The sequence below is a fragment of the Schistocerca americana genome, chromosome 3 (assembly GCF_021461395.2).
Source record: "Schistocerca americana isolate TAMUIC-IGC-003095 chromosome 3, iqSchAmer2.1, whole genome shotgun sequence".
Classification (NCBI taxonomy): domain Eukaryota; kingdom Metazoa; phylum Arthropoda; class Insecta; order Orthoptera; family Acrididae; genus Schistocerca; species Schistocerca americana.
Window position 1 is genome coordinate 877,823,010 of NC_060121.1, and position 14,143 is coordinate 877,837,152.

The 14,143-nt window shown below is 44.3% G+C and overlaps 1 protein-coding gene across 1 annotated transcript in view; it reads right to left on the bottom strand.

Moving 5' to 3' along the window:
* The window catches only part of LOC124606457 (cGMP-specific 3',5'-cyclic phosphodiesterase), a gene marked incomplete at its 3' end in the record, with an annotated part of 598,053 nt that overhangs the window by 376,925 nt on the left and 206,985 nt on the right, over positions 1-14,143 (bottom strand). Inside the window, exon 5 of the mRNA XM_047138439.1 lies at positions 11,682-11,840. Coding sequence (XP_046994395.1) covers positions 11,682-11,840 — 159 coding nt within the window. The remainder of the gene's footprint in view (positions 1-11,681; positions 11,841-14,143) is intronic.

Below are 14,143 nucleotides of genomic sequence, written 5' to 3' on the forward strand. Positions count from 1 at the left end.
TAGCATCTGAGGTCATCAGTCCTCTAGAACTTAGAACTATTTAAACCTAACTAACCTAAGGACATCACACACATCCATGCCCGAGGCAGGATTCGAACCTGCGACTGTAGCGGTCATTCGGTTCCAAAATGAAGCGGCTAGAACCGCTTGGCCGCAACGGCCGGTTAGACGGTTTTGAACTGTGTTACAACAAATTAATTCAAGAGGCGACACTTCCAAACGGAACGCAAGTCCAAAAACGTTAAAAACATATGTTTTGACAGAGCACAGAGGAACTGTATGATTGTGAAACTGTTGCGTTCATTTTTTGTATCTATCGTTATAACCTAATAGTTTTCATCACTTCCTTGGGAGTGATCACATTCACATTCAGACACACACCATTATATGGCAAGGAGGTATATCTCACTCACTTACCAGGCGTACAAATGAGGTGCGTCTATAAGAGATTCCTGTCGCATGACACACGTACGAGAATTCAACCGAATTGTCGCCTTGTCATCAAACGTTTGCCATTCCCGTTCTTAAACCACTTCTTTCGGCTGCTTGTAGTGTAGTTGCGCAGAATCGACTGTCATTATAGGTCCGTACCTTACACCTTTTTGTAGCAAACGGACGTTACACCACGACACAGGCACAAATTTGAATAAAGTGAACAGTGAGTTAATCTGATGGACATTTGAATTCTGCTCACCCGCTTGTGAGTCCAACACCCTAAATACTTAGCCACGACGCTGTTGCTGTTTCTGGCTGCTCTGTATTGGAATTATTGTCCTTGGACCTTTCACTGTTTCTATTTTGATTTTTTTCACAGTTCAGCACGCTTTCTTCCTGTTTTCACGTTTACGCTGAGTTCAGTTTTTGACAGGCTGTCCACTGGCCCCCTTACAACTAAATCTGAGAGGAGTGCGATGGGGAGGATCCCTTGTAAGTAACCGAAGCGTGAAGTAGTTAGCTGTGTTCTGTCCACCAATGAGAGATTGTCAAGCGAAGCTGCATCTTCTGTGTGCTTGGCAGGCGCTTCCTCAATAACCACTGCTCAAGTGAATTCAGAAACATTTATGTCTTGTTCCACATATGTTGGCTCTCACTGCCAAGCTCTCTGATCTTCTGGGTAGTCGTAGTAATACGTCTAAAGTGTCTATCGAAGGCCACCTCAGATGTGTTAAGAAATCTAAATTCCCTTACCAAAAACGTTCATTGAACGTCCTCAAGTAACAGGTGAGTAGGAATTTGCCGAGCGCTATTGAAACTGTTTGCATGCGTACCAGTGTACTCTACAATGTACCAGGCATCCATCGCCTGAAGAACGTAACCGGTAGCTGAAATTTAAAGCATTTCTTAACAGAAAATGAGACAGTTTTTTTTTATAAACAGATAACGTGAAGTGTTAACAGCTGTGGCAGAACAATGCGGAATATGTGCACTGCCTGACAAAGAACGTGAAGCACCCAGAACGGAAATAAATGAAAGGAAAGGAAATGACATTACACAGGCGGACAGAGTAAGATGTTCCAGAATGAGATTTTCACTCTGCAGCGGAGTGTGGGCTGATATGAAACTTCCTGGCAGATTAAAACTGTGTGCCGCACCGAGACTCGAACTCGGGACCTTTGCCTTTCGCGGGAATGTGATCTACCAACTGAGCTACCCAAGCACGACTCACGCGCCGTCCTCACAGCTTTACTTATGCCAGTACCTCGCCTCCTACCTTCCAAACTTTACAGAAGCTCTCCTGCGAACCTTGCAGAACTAGTACTCCTGAAAGAAAGGATACTGCGGAGACATGGCTTATATAAGTTTCATATCAGCGCACACTTCGATGCAGAGTGAAAATCTCATTCTGGAAACATCCCCCAGGCTGTGGCTAAGCCATGTCTTCGCAATATCCTTTCTTTCAGGAGTGCTAGTGCTGCAAGGTCCGCAGGAGAGCTTCTGTAAAGTTTGGGAGGTATGAGGCGAGGTACTGGCAGAAGTAAAGCTATGAGGACGGGACGTGAGTCGTGCTTGGGTGGCTCAGTTGGTAGAGCACTTGCCCGCGAAAAGGCAAAGGTCCCGAGTTCGAGTCTCGGTCTGGCACACAGTTTTAATCTGCCAGGAAGTTTCAGAGTAAGATGTTGGTCAGTGATTACAACATCGAGTCAAATCTACAAATAACTTGGCAGTATGAGTCCACTTATCAGTATCGCGCCGCACACCCTCAGACCTGGACGCTAGCACTGTTCCGTTGGTAAGTGTCGTAAGGTCTTTGTATCCTCTCCTGAGGCAAGGAGGCTAACATATGTTGTAACTGGTCCTTGGTATCCTGGTATCCTGAATACTGGCACTGGGATGGAGTTTACACCCGAAATGGTCCCAAAAATGGATCTAACGCGTACAGACCTGGTGGTACCTCAGCGTCAGGCAGACATTTCATGGAGACATGTGTCACGTGTGGACGAGCATTGTCCTGCTGAAAAGTGGCACCACTCTACTGTCTCATGAGAGGTAATGCTTGAAGACGCCGGGTATCCGTGACGTAGCGTGTGACGACGGTGGTTTGTCAGACGTTGCCAAGTGCCAATATGACTGACTGACTCTATGACACTACGGTCCTCTGAGGACCTTGCCCCCTTCAATCACAGATTTCCAATCGTCTCAGTCTTCAGCACGTCTGCGCCACCTCCTCACTCCCACTGCTCTCAGGTCGGCTTCCACATCTTCCAGCCATCTCACACGTGGGCGTCCTCTCCTTCTATCACCAGGATGTCCCATCATCATCTTCTTCGGGAGCCTTTCTTCTGTCATACGCTGGACGTGTCTCAACCATCTTACCCTTCTCATTTTATGGAGGTTACCAAATTAGGTTCTTTGTACACAGTCCTTATTTCTTTATTAGTCCTACTTCTCCATATCTCACCTTCTTTTACAGGACCAAAAATCTTCCTCAGCACTTTCCTTCTCCATATATTTAGTTTCTGCTCCAAAGCCTCCGTCAGTACCCATGCCTCGCTGCCATACATAAGAACTTGTTTGATCACTGTTTTGCAGAGTGTCATCTTTAGTTTCCTACTTAGGTTCTTACTTTTGAACATGGTGTACAGTGCTCTATATGATCTGTCGGCAGCCTTAATTCGGTTTGTTATATCTGCCTCCACTTTGTTTTCTGATGTTATTACTGATTCAAGATAAATAAAGCTATCTACTCTTTCAAAGTTGTACGCTTCTAACTTTAGATCATCTATGCTAGTATAGTTAATCGTTTTACCTTGTATTCTCGTAAATCCTGAATGGAACAGCCGGGCCTATGACTTCTGGTATGTTATCTCGTGTTTTCCTCAGCTAGTGGAATGTGGCGAGGCGTGGCACCCGCAACTCTTCAGAAGTGGGTTGACAATGACGGAATTCCGAGAGGTTTACCAACATAAATTTCTCACGTGCAGCGGTCGTGCGAGTAGGCTGCTTTGAGTGTGTCTTAAGCCAGAGCGCTGCGAAAGCGCTTTTCGAACTTGTGCTAGCCACGGGCGGTCCTGAGAGGTTTGAACAGAGCCCATAGGTCGTCCGAAAGACGGATTCAGGAAAGCAGGGCCACTGCTGCATTCTCGTTAACAGTGTGGGAATAGAGCTAGATTTATACGGCCAGATATTTTTCCGCAAATCATAAGGCGAGGACCGGTATTCTACCAACTTCGGCTTAGTTGGTTGATTTTGGGGAATGGCACCAAACAGCGAGGTCTTCGGTCCCATCGCATTAGGGAAGGATGGGGAAGCAAATCGGACGCGTCCTTTCAAAGGAACCGTCTCGGCATTTGCCTGAAGCGATCTAGGGAAACCAAGACGGCCGGACACGGACCAACTTCGACTTGTTAACAGACAATACAACAAATGCTGGATGAGAAAATTCTGCAGGCGTTCCCTGTAGGCAGGAAGGGGCAAACCTTGCAATTTCCTCCCCTCCTACAGTAATTTTTAACAGTGTGAGGGACTCAGTATTGTAATGGTTCGTTTAGAGTGTGGAGTTGTCGATTTTTGGGCCAACGCACGGTGACCGTTCGCGTCTCATTCGCCGGAGAATTGCTGTTTGGGTACGGCTGCAGTATGGAGCAGCTTTACCACGTTTCGAGTAAGCGTCACATTTAGCGTTTGCGTCTGTCTTTGCATTGCATTGCTCACAATTTGCGAGTCTGTTTCGCAGCTTACGATTGCATTTTATCGTTATTTATTTATCATAGTGGAATGTAGACTCCATTTTGTCCAGTAAATGCCCGTTTTGTTAGTTGCCTCGACTCTAGAAAATGATTTGCATACCAACCATTGGTTATTCAGGAAGATCTAGAAATTGTTAGCATATTGCTATTCACTATTTTTGATGAAAGTAACTGTGAATCAACTTTTTTTGGGTTATCAGTCTACTGACTGGTTTGATGTGGCCTGCTACGAATTCCTCTCCTGTGTCAACCTCTTCATCTCAGTGTGGCACTTGCAACCTACGTCCTCAATTATTTGATGGATGTATTCCAATCTCTGTCTTCCTCTACAGTTTTTGCCCTCTACAGCTCCCTCTGGTACCATGGAAGTCATTCTCTGATGTCTTAACAAATATCCTAACGTCCTGTCCCTTCTTCTTGTCATTGTTTTCCATACATTCCTTTCCTCTCCGATTCTGCGCAGAACCCCCTCATTACTTACCTTACCAAACCACCCAATTTTCAACATTCGCCTGTAGCACCACATCTCAAAAGCTTCGATTCTCTTCTGTTCCGGTTTTCCCACAGTCCACGTTTCACTGCCGCACAATGCTGTGCCTCAGACGTACATTCTCAGAAAGTTTTTCCTCAAATGAAGGCCTATTTTTGATACCCGTAGACTTCTCTTGGCCAGAAATACTCTTTTTGCCATGGCTCGTCTGATTTTGATGTCCTTGCTCCGTCCGTCGTTGGTTATTGTGCTGCGTACGTAGATGAATTTCTTAACTTCATCTACTTCATGACCATCAAGCTTGATGCTAAGAGTGTCGCTGTTCTCATTTCTGCTACTTTTCATTACATTCCCTTCTTTGATTTATTCTTAATCCATATTCTGTGCTAATTAAATTGTTCATTCCATTCAGCATATGATGTAATTCTTCTTCACTTTCATTCAGGATAGCAATGTCATCAGCGAATCGTATCATCGATATCCTTTCACCATGAATTTTGATTCCACTCCTCAAGCTTTCTTTTATTTCCATCACTGCTTCTTCGATGTACAGAATAAACAGTAATGGCGAAAGAGTACATCCCATTTTCATCCGAGCAACCTTAATTTAAATCATAGTGATTGAGACCAAATAATTTAGTATATTTGCAAATAACTTTTCTAACTGTTCCGTTTTCTCCCACAACATTCTGATGATGTGATCCTAATGAAACATAACATCGTCGGCTGATTCTTTCCCACTGAATCGCAGTCTCACTATGACGTTGTTTCCAATGATACCATAACAAGAAACATATTCTTTTCTTTTAATCTTGAAAGTTAGGTGGTTATTTTTTAATCTTAAAATTTAATTATATTTTTATTTCGTGGGTAATTAAATTTCAGCTGCATTAGTGCTTATCTGTGTGAATATTTGTCAACTTAACAGTTGTGCGATTGTGTTGGATTTTACCTGAGCATGGAATCGGTTGTTTGGTTTTTTGTTCGTTCAGTTCGCGAGTGCGGCAAGCAGCCTGCACAAAGGACTGTTGAACCGCAGGCGACTCGCCCACTTATGTACAACAACAGAGATAGCCACAACTTATCAGCCATTAAGCCGTCAGAGTTCCCTCAGTCACTACTAGGCGTGGCCTCAAGTCATACACAATCACAATGACTCCCCCCCCCCCCCCCCACCATACACAATGACTCCCCGCCACCCTCCCCCTGCCGGCTGGGGTGACCGAGCGGTTCTAGGCGCTACAGTCTGGAACCGCGCGACCGCTACGTTCGCAGGTTCGAATCCTGCCTCGGGCATGGATGTGTGTGATGTTCTTAGGTTAGTTAGGTTTAAGTAGTTCTAAGTTTTAGGTGACTGATGACCACAGCAGTTAAGTCCCATAGTGCTCAGAGCCATTTGAACCATTTGAACCCCCCTCCCCCCCCCTCCCCCCCCCTCCCCCATAACGCCAGGGGTAGCACCGCTGTGCGTCTTCAAAGGATTCTAAGTATGGAAGCCCTCACCAGGTCGCCGCGGGATGGGATAGTATGTTGCAGAGAGACCGTTACTTGTTCTCCGGTGGCAGGAGCACAGCTGAAGAGGTTACGATGTGCTTGGGATGGGCAGTACGGCGATCCTACCTCGTGGTGGTCACACCTGATCGATCGGAACTATGGCTGCCCTCACGTTCACACGTAGTCCAACACCAGACAACTGCCACATACAAATTCCCTACAAATTTGTATTTTGCACGTTGCGTCCAGCCGGCTAAATGGAGGCCCACAATGAGTGCCCTTCCAGACTCTTTCACGTTCTGATAGCGTTGTCTCACACGACTACGCGTGACCTCAGTGATCACTCAACGTCTGAGGCTGCTCATGTCCTTATATACCGAACCAGACCAGGTAACAACTCTAAATTAGAACAACGCTAATGCACTCTGCTCGCTGTTGTACCTGTCACAGATTGCAACGCTAATCATTTACATACCCGTTGACGATGTGTGACTGTACCTTCCAGGTGCTTCACCGTTTTGTGAGGCGGTGTATAAAATTAATAGTCCCAGGTGTTACCGGTGTTAATGGAGATTCCAGGTAACAACAGAATCAGGTGAATACAAAACTGATAAAACTCATTTGTCTTTCCACATAAAGGGGATTCCCCACTACTTGTTCATCTGAAAGTGCCAAGAGATTGAGCGAGACACTAAAAAAAAGTTAATTGGCTTCCCTATGACGACAACGCTCTGCGGCCATGTAGCGTTCGTGTCAGGGTGTGTTTGGTCGAAAACGAACGGAAAATGATTACACACTCTCCATGATAACTATTTTGTAGTTATGTGGCTTTTTCTGTTCGCTGGTGCGAAAGGTCCCGAAAAGGGGAGCGTTTGCAGAGGGTAGGAGAGATGAAACGGAGACTGACAGGTGTGTGGTCCACAGTTTACGGAAACAAGCTCTGCTACCTAACTGGCGCATCCGCACAGACGACGGTTGCTAATTCTACTCATAACGAAGGTCTATACTGAGAGGTCAAGTGGTCACGAGCCATTTTGAGACTTTATATGGCCGCATCGCAGAGTTCATCGCCTACCAAAATGTTTGTTTGTGTTGTCGGATATACTGAAATGGGACGTCGTGTTGGTGGTGAACTTTTAGAAACACGTCTAAGGGCGCGGGACGGTCTGTAAAATATTTGTTGCATCTTCTCTTTGTAAAGTAATGATGTGAAATTTTTGTACAGCAGTTTCCACTAAACTTGGTGTATATGCTTGACTTGTTATAATTATGTTGAGACAGGACACATCTGACAGCCTTAGATGTGAGTGGGGTGTGTGAAATGGGTGATATGTGAAAGTAACCGGAAGCGATCTATATTAGTGTCGAATACACACTTGTCAGTGTTGGGGTGATTGTTGTCAGTAGGATGAAATGAAACAACTAGAGGTAGGGTGGAAGTAGGAAGGAGTGACATGTAAAACATAACTCTGGAATTCGTGAATCAGAAACGAAACTTGCTACATATATGCATCACTGTGCAAAAAAGAAAAAAAATAACAACTGGGGGGCGAAGGTGCCTCTAACCCTCCTAGGGATGTGGGAGAGGCTTGGAAGGAATGCGGGTGACATGTAATGTTGCTCTGGAACGCATGAATTTCAACCAGACTTAAAAGGCGAGGCAACGAAGGTGGGATCACGGATTTACGTAAAATTCTGTACACCTTTAGGAGGTAATTAAAACAACATAATGTGCAAGTAGTAACGTATACTACTCTGGCAGTTCCGAGAAAATTGCAAGGGACGGTTTATGCGTCTATTATGTAAGGCTGTATCTGTGCGAAGGTAGCGGACATCAAAAGTCGTAGCGGTTAAAGGGTTAGGAACCGCGTGTGCTGAGAACGTCGATGGTTCGAATCTCACTTATATCTTTTTTTTTTTAAATCTATATTTTTTTATCACTGGTCACATTATTTAATTTATATGACATCTGAGAGGTAATATAATGAAAAAAACCAGGTGCATTTTCATGAAGCTGTCGTACATTTAATATGTTATTTCACTATTTACTATTTGTAGTTATATTTTCAGGGACGAGGGACAGGCTTGGAAAGCACAAGTCAAACCTCGATAAATAATGATGCGAATGACGTTATTCACAATCAGTAATGCAGTAAGTCATAATGTCTAAGACCACCAGATTAATTTACGATTACTCGTCGGATGTGCTCTCGACAACACACGTTGCTGGATGGTATTTGTCATACCGACATGATACTTCATGCAAATACTTCATGCAAATACAAGTGTTGCTATTTTCATTATACGTATTACCTCTCAAATGTCATATAGATTAAATAATATTACCAGTGATGAAAAAAAAATAGATTAACAATTAAGCTCGAGCATGAGTCGAAACGTGGGCAACGGGGTTGCCGCAATGGATACACCGGTTCCCGTGAGATCAGCGAAGTTTCGGGGTGCACTCAGCCTCGTGATGCCAATTGAGGAGCTACTCGACCGAATAGTAGCGGCTTCGGTCAAGAATACCATCATAACAGCCGGGAGACCGGTGTGCTGCCCCCACGCCCCTCCTATCCGCATCCTTCCTCTGAGGATGACACGGCGGTCGGATGGTTCCGGTGACCACTCCTGGCCTGAAGAGGGAGTACTTTTTATGAGTCGGACCGTTGCCTCATACACGTTCTTCTTACATGGATCGAACGCTAATCACTTGACTATCGTTAATTCTAACTTCCGGTAACTACGCACATGAGACGCGTAAAACTTCTCTTTCGATTTTCTCGGAATTGCCAGAGTAGTGAACCACGCTAATTGCACGTTACGTTGTTTTAATGGCCTACTAAAGGTATACAAAGTTTGAAATAAATTTGTGAACCCAACGTCGTGGCATCTCCTTGTTAGTAAGTGTATGATTTACGATCTAGAAAAAAAAACTGGAGTAAGACATCGCTAGGAGACAGTGGAGATTAAAAGGAGGTGAAATTAAAAAAAAAATGGAGTACCAAAACGCAAACGTTATCATCCAGTCCAAAAAATTCTTGGCTGCTATGATTATTAGTGAAAATCGCAATGACAGTGTGTCCATAGCGTTCATCTACGTCATTACTCTGCTATTCACAGTAAAGTGCCTGGCAGAGGGTTCAAAAAATGGTTGAATGGCTCTGAGCACTATGGGACTTAACATCTTAGGTCATCAGTCCCCTAGAACTTAGAACTACTTAAACCTAACTAACCTGAGGACGTCACACACATCCATGCCCGAGGCAGGATTCGAACCTGCGACTGTAGCAGTCCCGCGGTTCCGGACTGCAGCGCCTAGAACCGCACGGCCACCGCGGCCGGCGCAGAGGGTTCAATGGATCACCTTCATGATGCCTCTCTACCGTTCCATTCTCGAACGGCGCGCGGGAAAAACGAGCACTTAAATTTTTCTGTGCGAGCCCTGATTTCTCTTATTTTATCGTGCTGATCATTTCTCCCTATATAGGTGGGTGCCAAAAGAATGTTTTCGCAATCGGAGGAGAAAACTGGTGATCGAAATATTATGAGAAGATCCCGTCGCAACGAAAAACGCCTTTGTTTTAACGATTGCCACTCCAATTCGCGTATCATGTCTGTGACACTCTCTCCCCTACTTCGCGATAATACAAAACGAGCTGCCCTTCTCTGAACTTTTTCGATATCATCCTGCAGTCCCACCTGATGCGGATCCCACACCGCACAGCAATACTCCTGGATAGGGTGGACAAGCGTGGTGTAAGCAGTCTCTTTGGTAGATCTGTTGCACCTTCTAAGTGTTCTTCCAACGAATTGCAGTCTTTGGTTTGCTCTATCCACAACGTTATCTGTGTTATCGTTCCAATTTAAGTTACTTGTAGTAGTAATCCCTAATATTTAGTTGAATTTACAGCCTTCAGATTTGTGTGGCTTATAGCGTAATCCAAATTTAGCGGATTTCTTTTAGTACTCACGTCAATAACTTCACACTTTTCTTTATTCAAGTTCAACTACCATTTTTCGCACCATACAGATATCTAAATCATTTTACAATTCGTTTTGGTCATGTGATGACTTTGCAAGACGATAAATGACGGTGTTACCTGCAAACAATCTAAGAGGGCTGCTCACATTGTCTCCTACGTCGTTAATATAAATCAGGGACAATAGAGGGCCTATAACACTTTCTTCCGGAACGCCGAATATTACTTCTGTTTTAATAAATGACTTTCCGTCTGTTACTACGAACTGTGAACTTTTCGACAGGAAATCACTGTCCAGTCACACTATTGAGGCGATATTCCATAGGCACGCAGTTTAGTTTGAAGACGCTCGTGTAGGTTGTCGAGCGGGATAGAGGAATGACCTATGAAGGTTATGTGTGGAGTGCATGAGGCAGTTCATGCCACACGTGGTTCGTCCGTTACTATTCATCTGGAGAAACATTGCGTGTAAGAGCCCTCTAACAGCAGTAGGCGTGGGAATCATATAAATTTGATCGTCGGTAAATCAGATGCCCGACTGAGATTCATTGGAAGACTCCTAAGGAAATGCAATCCGAAAACAAAGGAAGTAGGTTATAGTACACTTGTTCGTCCACTGTTTGAATACTGCTCACCGGTGTGGGATTCGTACCATATAGGGTTGATAGAAGAGATAGAGAAGATCCAACGGAGAGCAGCGCGCTTCGTTACAGGATCATTTAGTAATCGCGAAAGCGTTACGGAGATGATAGATAAACTCCAGTGGAAGACTCTGCAGGAGAGACGCTCAGTAGCTCGGTACGGGCTTTTGTTGAAGTTTCGAGAACATACCTTCACCGAGGACTCAAGCAGTATATTGCTCCCTCCTACGTATATCTTGCGAAGAGACCATGAGTATAAAATCAGAGAGATTAGAGCCCACACAGAGGCATAACGACAATCCTTCTTTTCACGAACAATACGAGACTGGAATAGAAGGGAGAACCGATAGAGGTACTCAGGGTACCCTCCGCCACACACCGTCAGGTGGCTTGCGGAGTATGGATGTAGATGTAGAATGCGGGTGGTATGGTGGTACCTCGGAAAAATTGTTTGGAACGCCTGATATTAGCGTCATGTCGACCACATAAGGTACCGTTGGCTGCTTGGAAGGAACGAAGATTAGAGTTTAACATCCCGTCATGGAAGTAATTAGAAACGGAAGACACGCTCAGAATGACTCAAGGATGGGATAGGAACTTGGCAGGCCCTCTCAAAAGCATCACCCCGGCATTTACCTGGAGCAATGTAAGAAAACCACGCAAAACCTAAGTTCGAATGGTTAAGGAAACCACGCAAAACCTAAGTTCGAATGGTTAAGAAAACCACGCAAAACCTAAGTTCGGATGGTGGGACACGTGTTTGAACCGTCACAGTTGCGCCACATCGCTCACTTTGGCTGTTTGGTAGTTGCTGTGCTATAGTGCGACGCTTGCGAATAAATGGTAGTTGCTCTAGGGTGATTACGGTGGAGGCTGTGGTGCTCACCTCGACATCCCGCGGGGTGAACTCCTGGGTGCCATTGGTCTTGTTGATGATCTGCGCGACGCCGATGACGTCACCCTCGTAGTTGCAGATGGGCATCGACAGGATGAGGTTCGTCTTGTAGCCCGTCCGCAGGTCGATCTCGCTGTTGAAGCGCGGATCCTGCCGGCACACAGAACGAAATATGTCTATTGCGACAATCTGCAGCTGTCTTTCATGTCTAAATTTAAAAGAGTCGCTGTTTGTGTTGTGCTTCTCTTACCGACATCAGAAATACGCAACATGCAACTAACTGTTTAAGTGTTTCGGATCGTTTTTCGCATTGACGTTGGTTTCTAGGCACCGCTGTCAGGAAAGTTATGGCGGGTCGTCGTTGCAATCCACAACTCCATTCCTTATAGAAATTTTCTAAAATAAATGAAGCGCAACAAAAGGGGGAGACGATGTTCTACGCCCGGTTTTGTTGTCCTTCATGGGAAGCCATTTTGGTCTTACATTTCAGCAAGATAATGCTCGCCCGCACAGAGAGAGAGTTTTTCTTGCTCGCCTTCGTCCTTGCCAAATCCTACCTTGGCCACCAAGGGCGCCAGATCTCTCCCCAATTGAGAACATTTGTAGGATTATGGGCAGGGCCCTCCAATTGACTCGGTATTTTGACTATCTAACGCGCCAGTTGGACAGAACGTGGCACCATATCCCTCACGAGGACATCCAACATCTCTACCTGTCAGTGCCAAGCCTAATAACTGCTTGCATAAGGGACAGAGGTGGACCAACGCGTTATTAACTTTCTCAATAAGTGAAGCCTTTTCCCTTGAATAACCCGTCCAATTTTAATGAAACTAATCATCTGTTTGTTGCACATGTATGGTACATCACGTCTGCCGATTTCCGTTCCATTCGGATAATTCTTCATGCTACGTCTTTTTTTTTTAGTGTATTTTCTCAAACAAAAGCCACTGCCATTAGCTACAAGCCCATTATGTGTGACTGATAACAGTATTTTCACATGTTCCACGATGTGAAAGTGGACCAGTTATCAGAAAAGCAGTTTGCTCTGACTTCAATTCTACACAAATCATGAATTATATGTACTAGATCTATTGCAGCATTTGGAATGATAGGTGAATAAATGTAAACACTTAGAAATTTTTCATAAATACCTCGGTATAAATATAAGGATATTCTAGCCCACACTATCAACATCAGGTGCGTGTACCTCAAAAATCTCCACACCCTTAAGGTACCTGCGTTTCACGGTAGTACCCGCATCTTTGCAGAACCGTTGGCGTCTTCTGTATAAGAACTATGAACTAAGTAACGTAAACTCATTTCCTTAATGTAAGTAATATATCACGATGGACGCATATTTACAGTTTCTATAATATTTAACAATTAATTTAGATCTTCTACACCTAAACTATGAAACAACTAATGTATGCCCTTGATTATAAATCATGCCATTTGTGTTGTAGAATATACGTACGTAGAGATCCGGACAGCCACATGCTTACTTTTTCGTGCAGCCTTACCTTACCTTTTGGCGACGGGGGAACAATAGTTACAGTAGTTAAAACTACTCACGTGACGTAGGCAGTCGGGGGGGAGGGGGGGGGGGGGGTATTTGGCCTTCGATATCAAACGACAATTTATCCAGACAGAGGATAAATAATGGACTTACAATAAACATAAATTAATGATATAATACGGGAACATACAAATAAAAGTATAATAAAAGCTTTTTAAACCCGTTATTGATTGACATAACTGCAGAATATCGAAAACTTTTCAAAAATATGTTTGGTTAATTTAGAGGAAAAGATGGCGCAAAAATACGGGGTGTTTCAAAAAGAATATATATATTTCGAATGCATATATTTATAAAACCTTAAGACATACGAATATGAAACTTTACACACATATTTACGAACCTCTCAAGTCCAGATTACAGCTGTTCAATATGTCCTCCATCAGCGACACGAACGATGTCACATCGATACTCAAATTCCTCCAATACTCGGGCAAGCATGTCCTTCGTTCTGATGTTATGGTAGTACGGATCCGGTTCTTCAACACTTCCATGTTCTGTGGGAGTGGTGGTACATAAACTTTGTCTTTAACGCAGCCCCACAGGAAGAAGTCAGAGGGTGTCAAATCCGGTGACCATGGAGTCTAGCTGAGACATGCTAAGTCGCCAGCTCCTTGACGACCAATTCAGTGATTCGGTAGACTTTAATTCAGATATTCACGCACTTGGCGACTCCAGTAAGGGGGTGACCCGTCTTGTTGAAAAATGAAGTTGTCTTCGTGCAGCCTTGGAAACAACTAGTTTTGTAATATAGCGAGATACCGTGTTTCCATCAAAGAAGAATGGGCCGTCAACAGATGATCGGGATTCGCACAAAACACATTGACTTTGGGCGAATCTCGTACATGTTCAATGGCTGCATGTGGGTTCCGCAGGC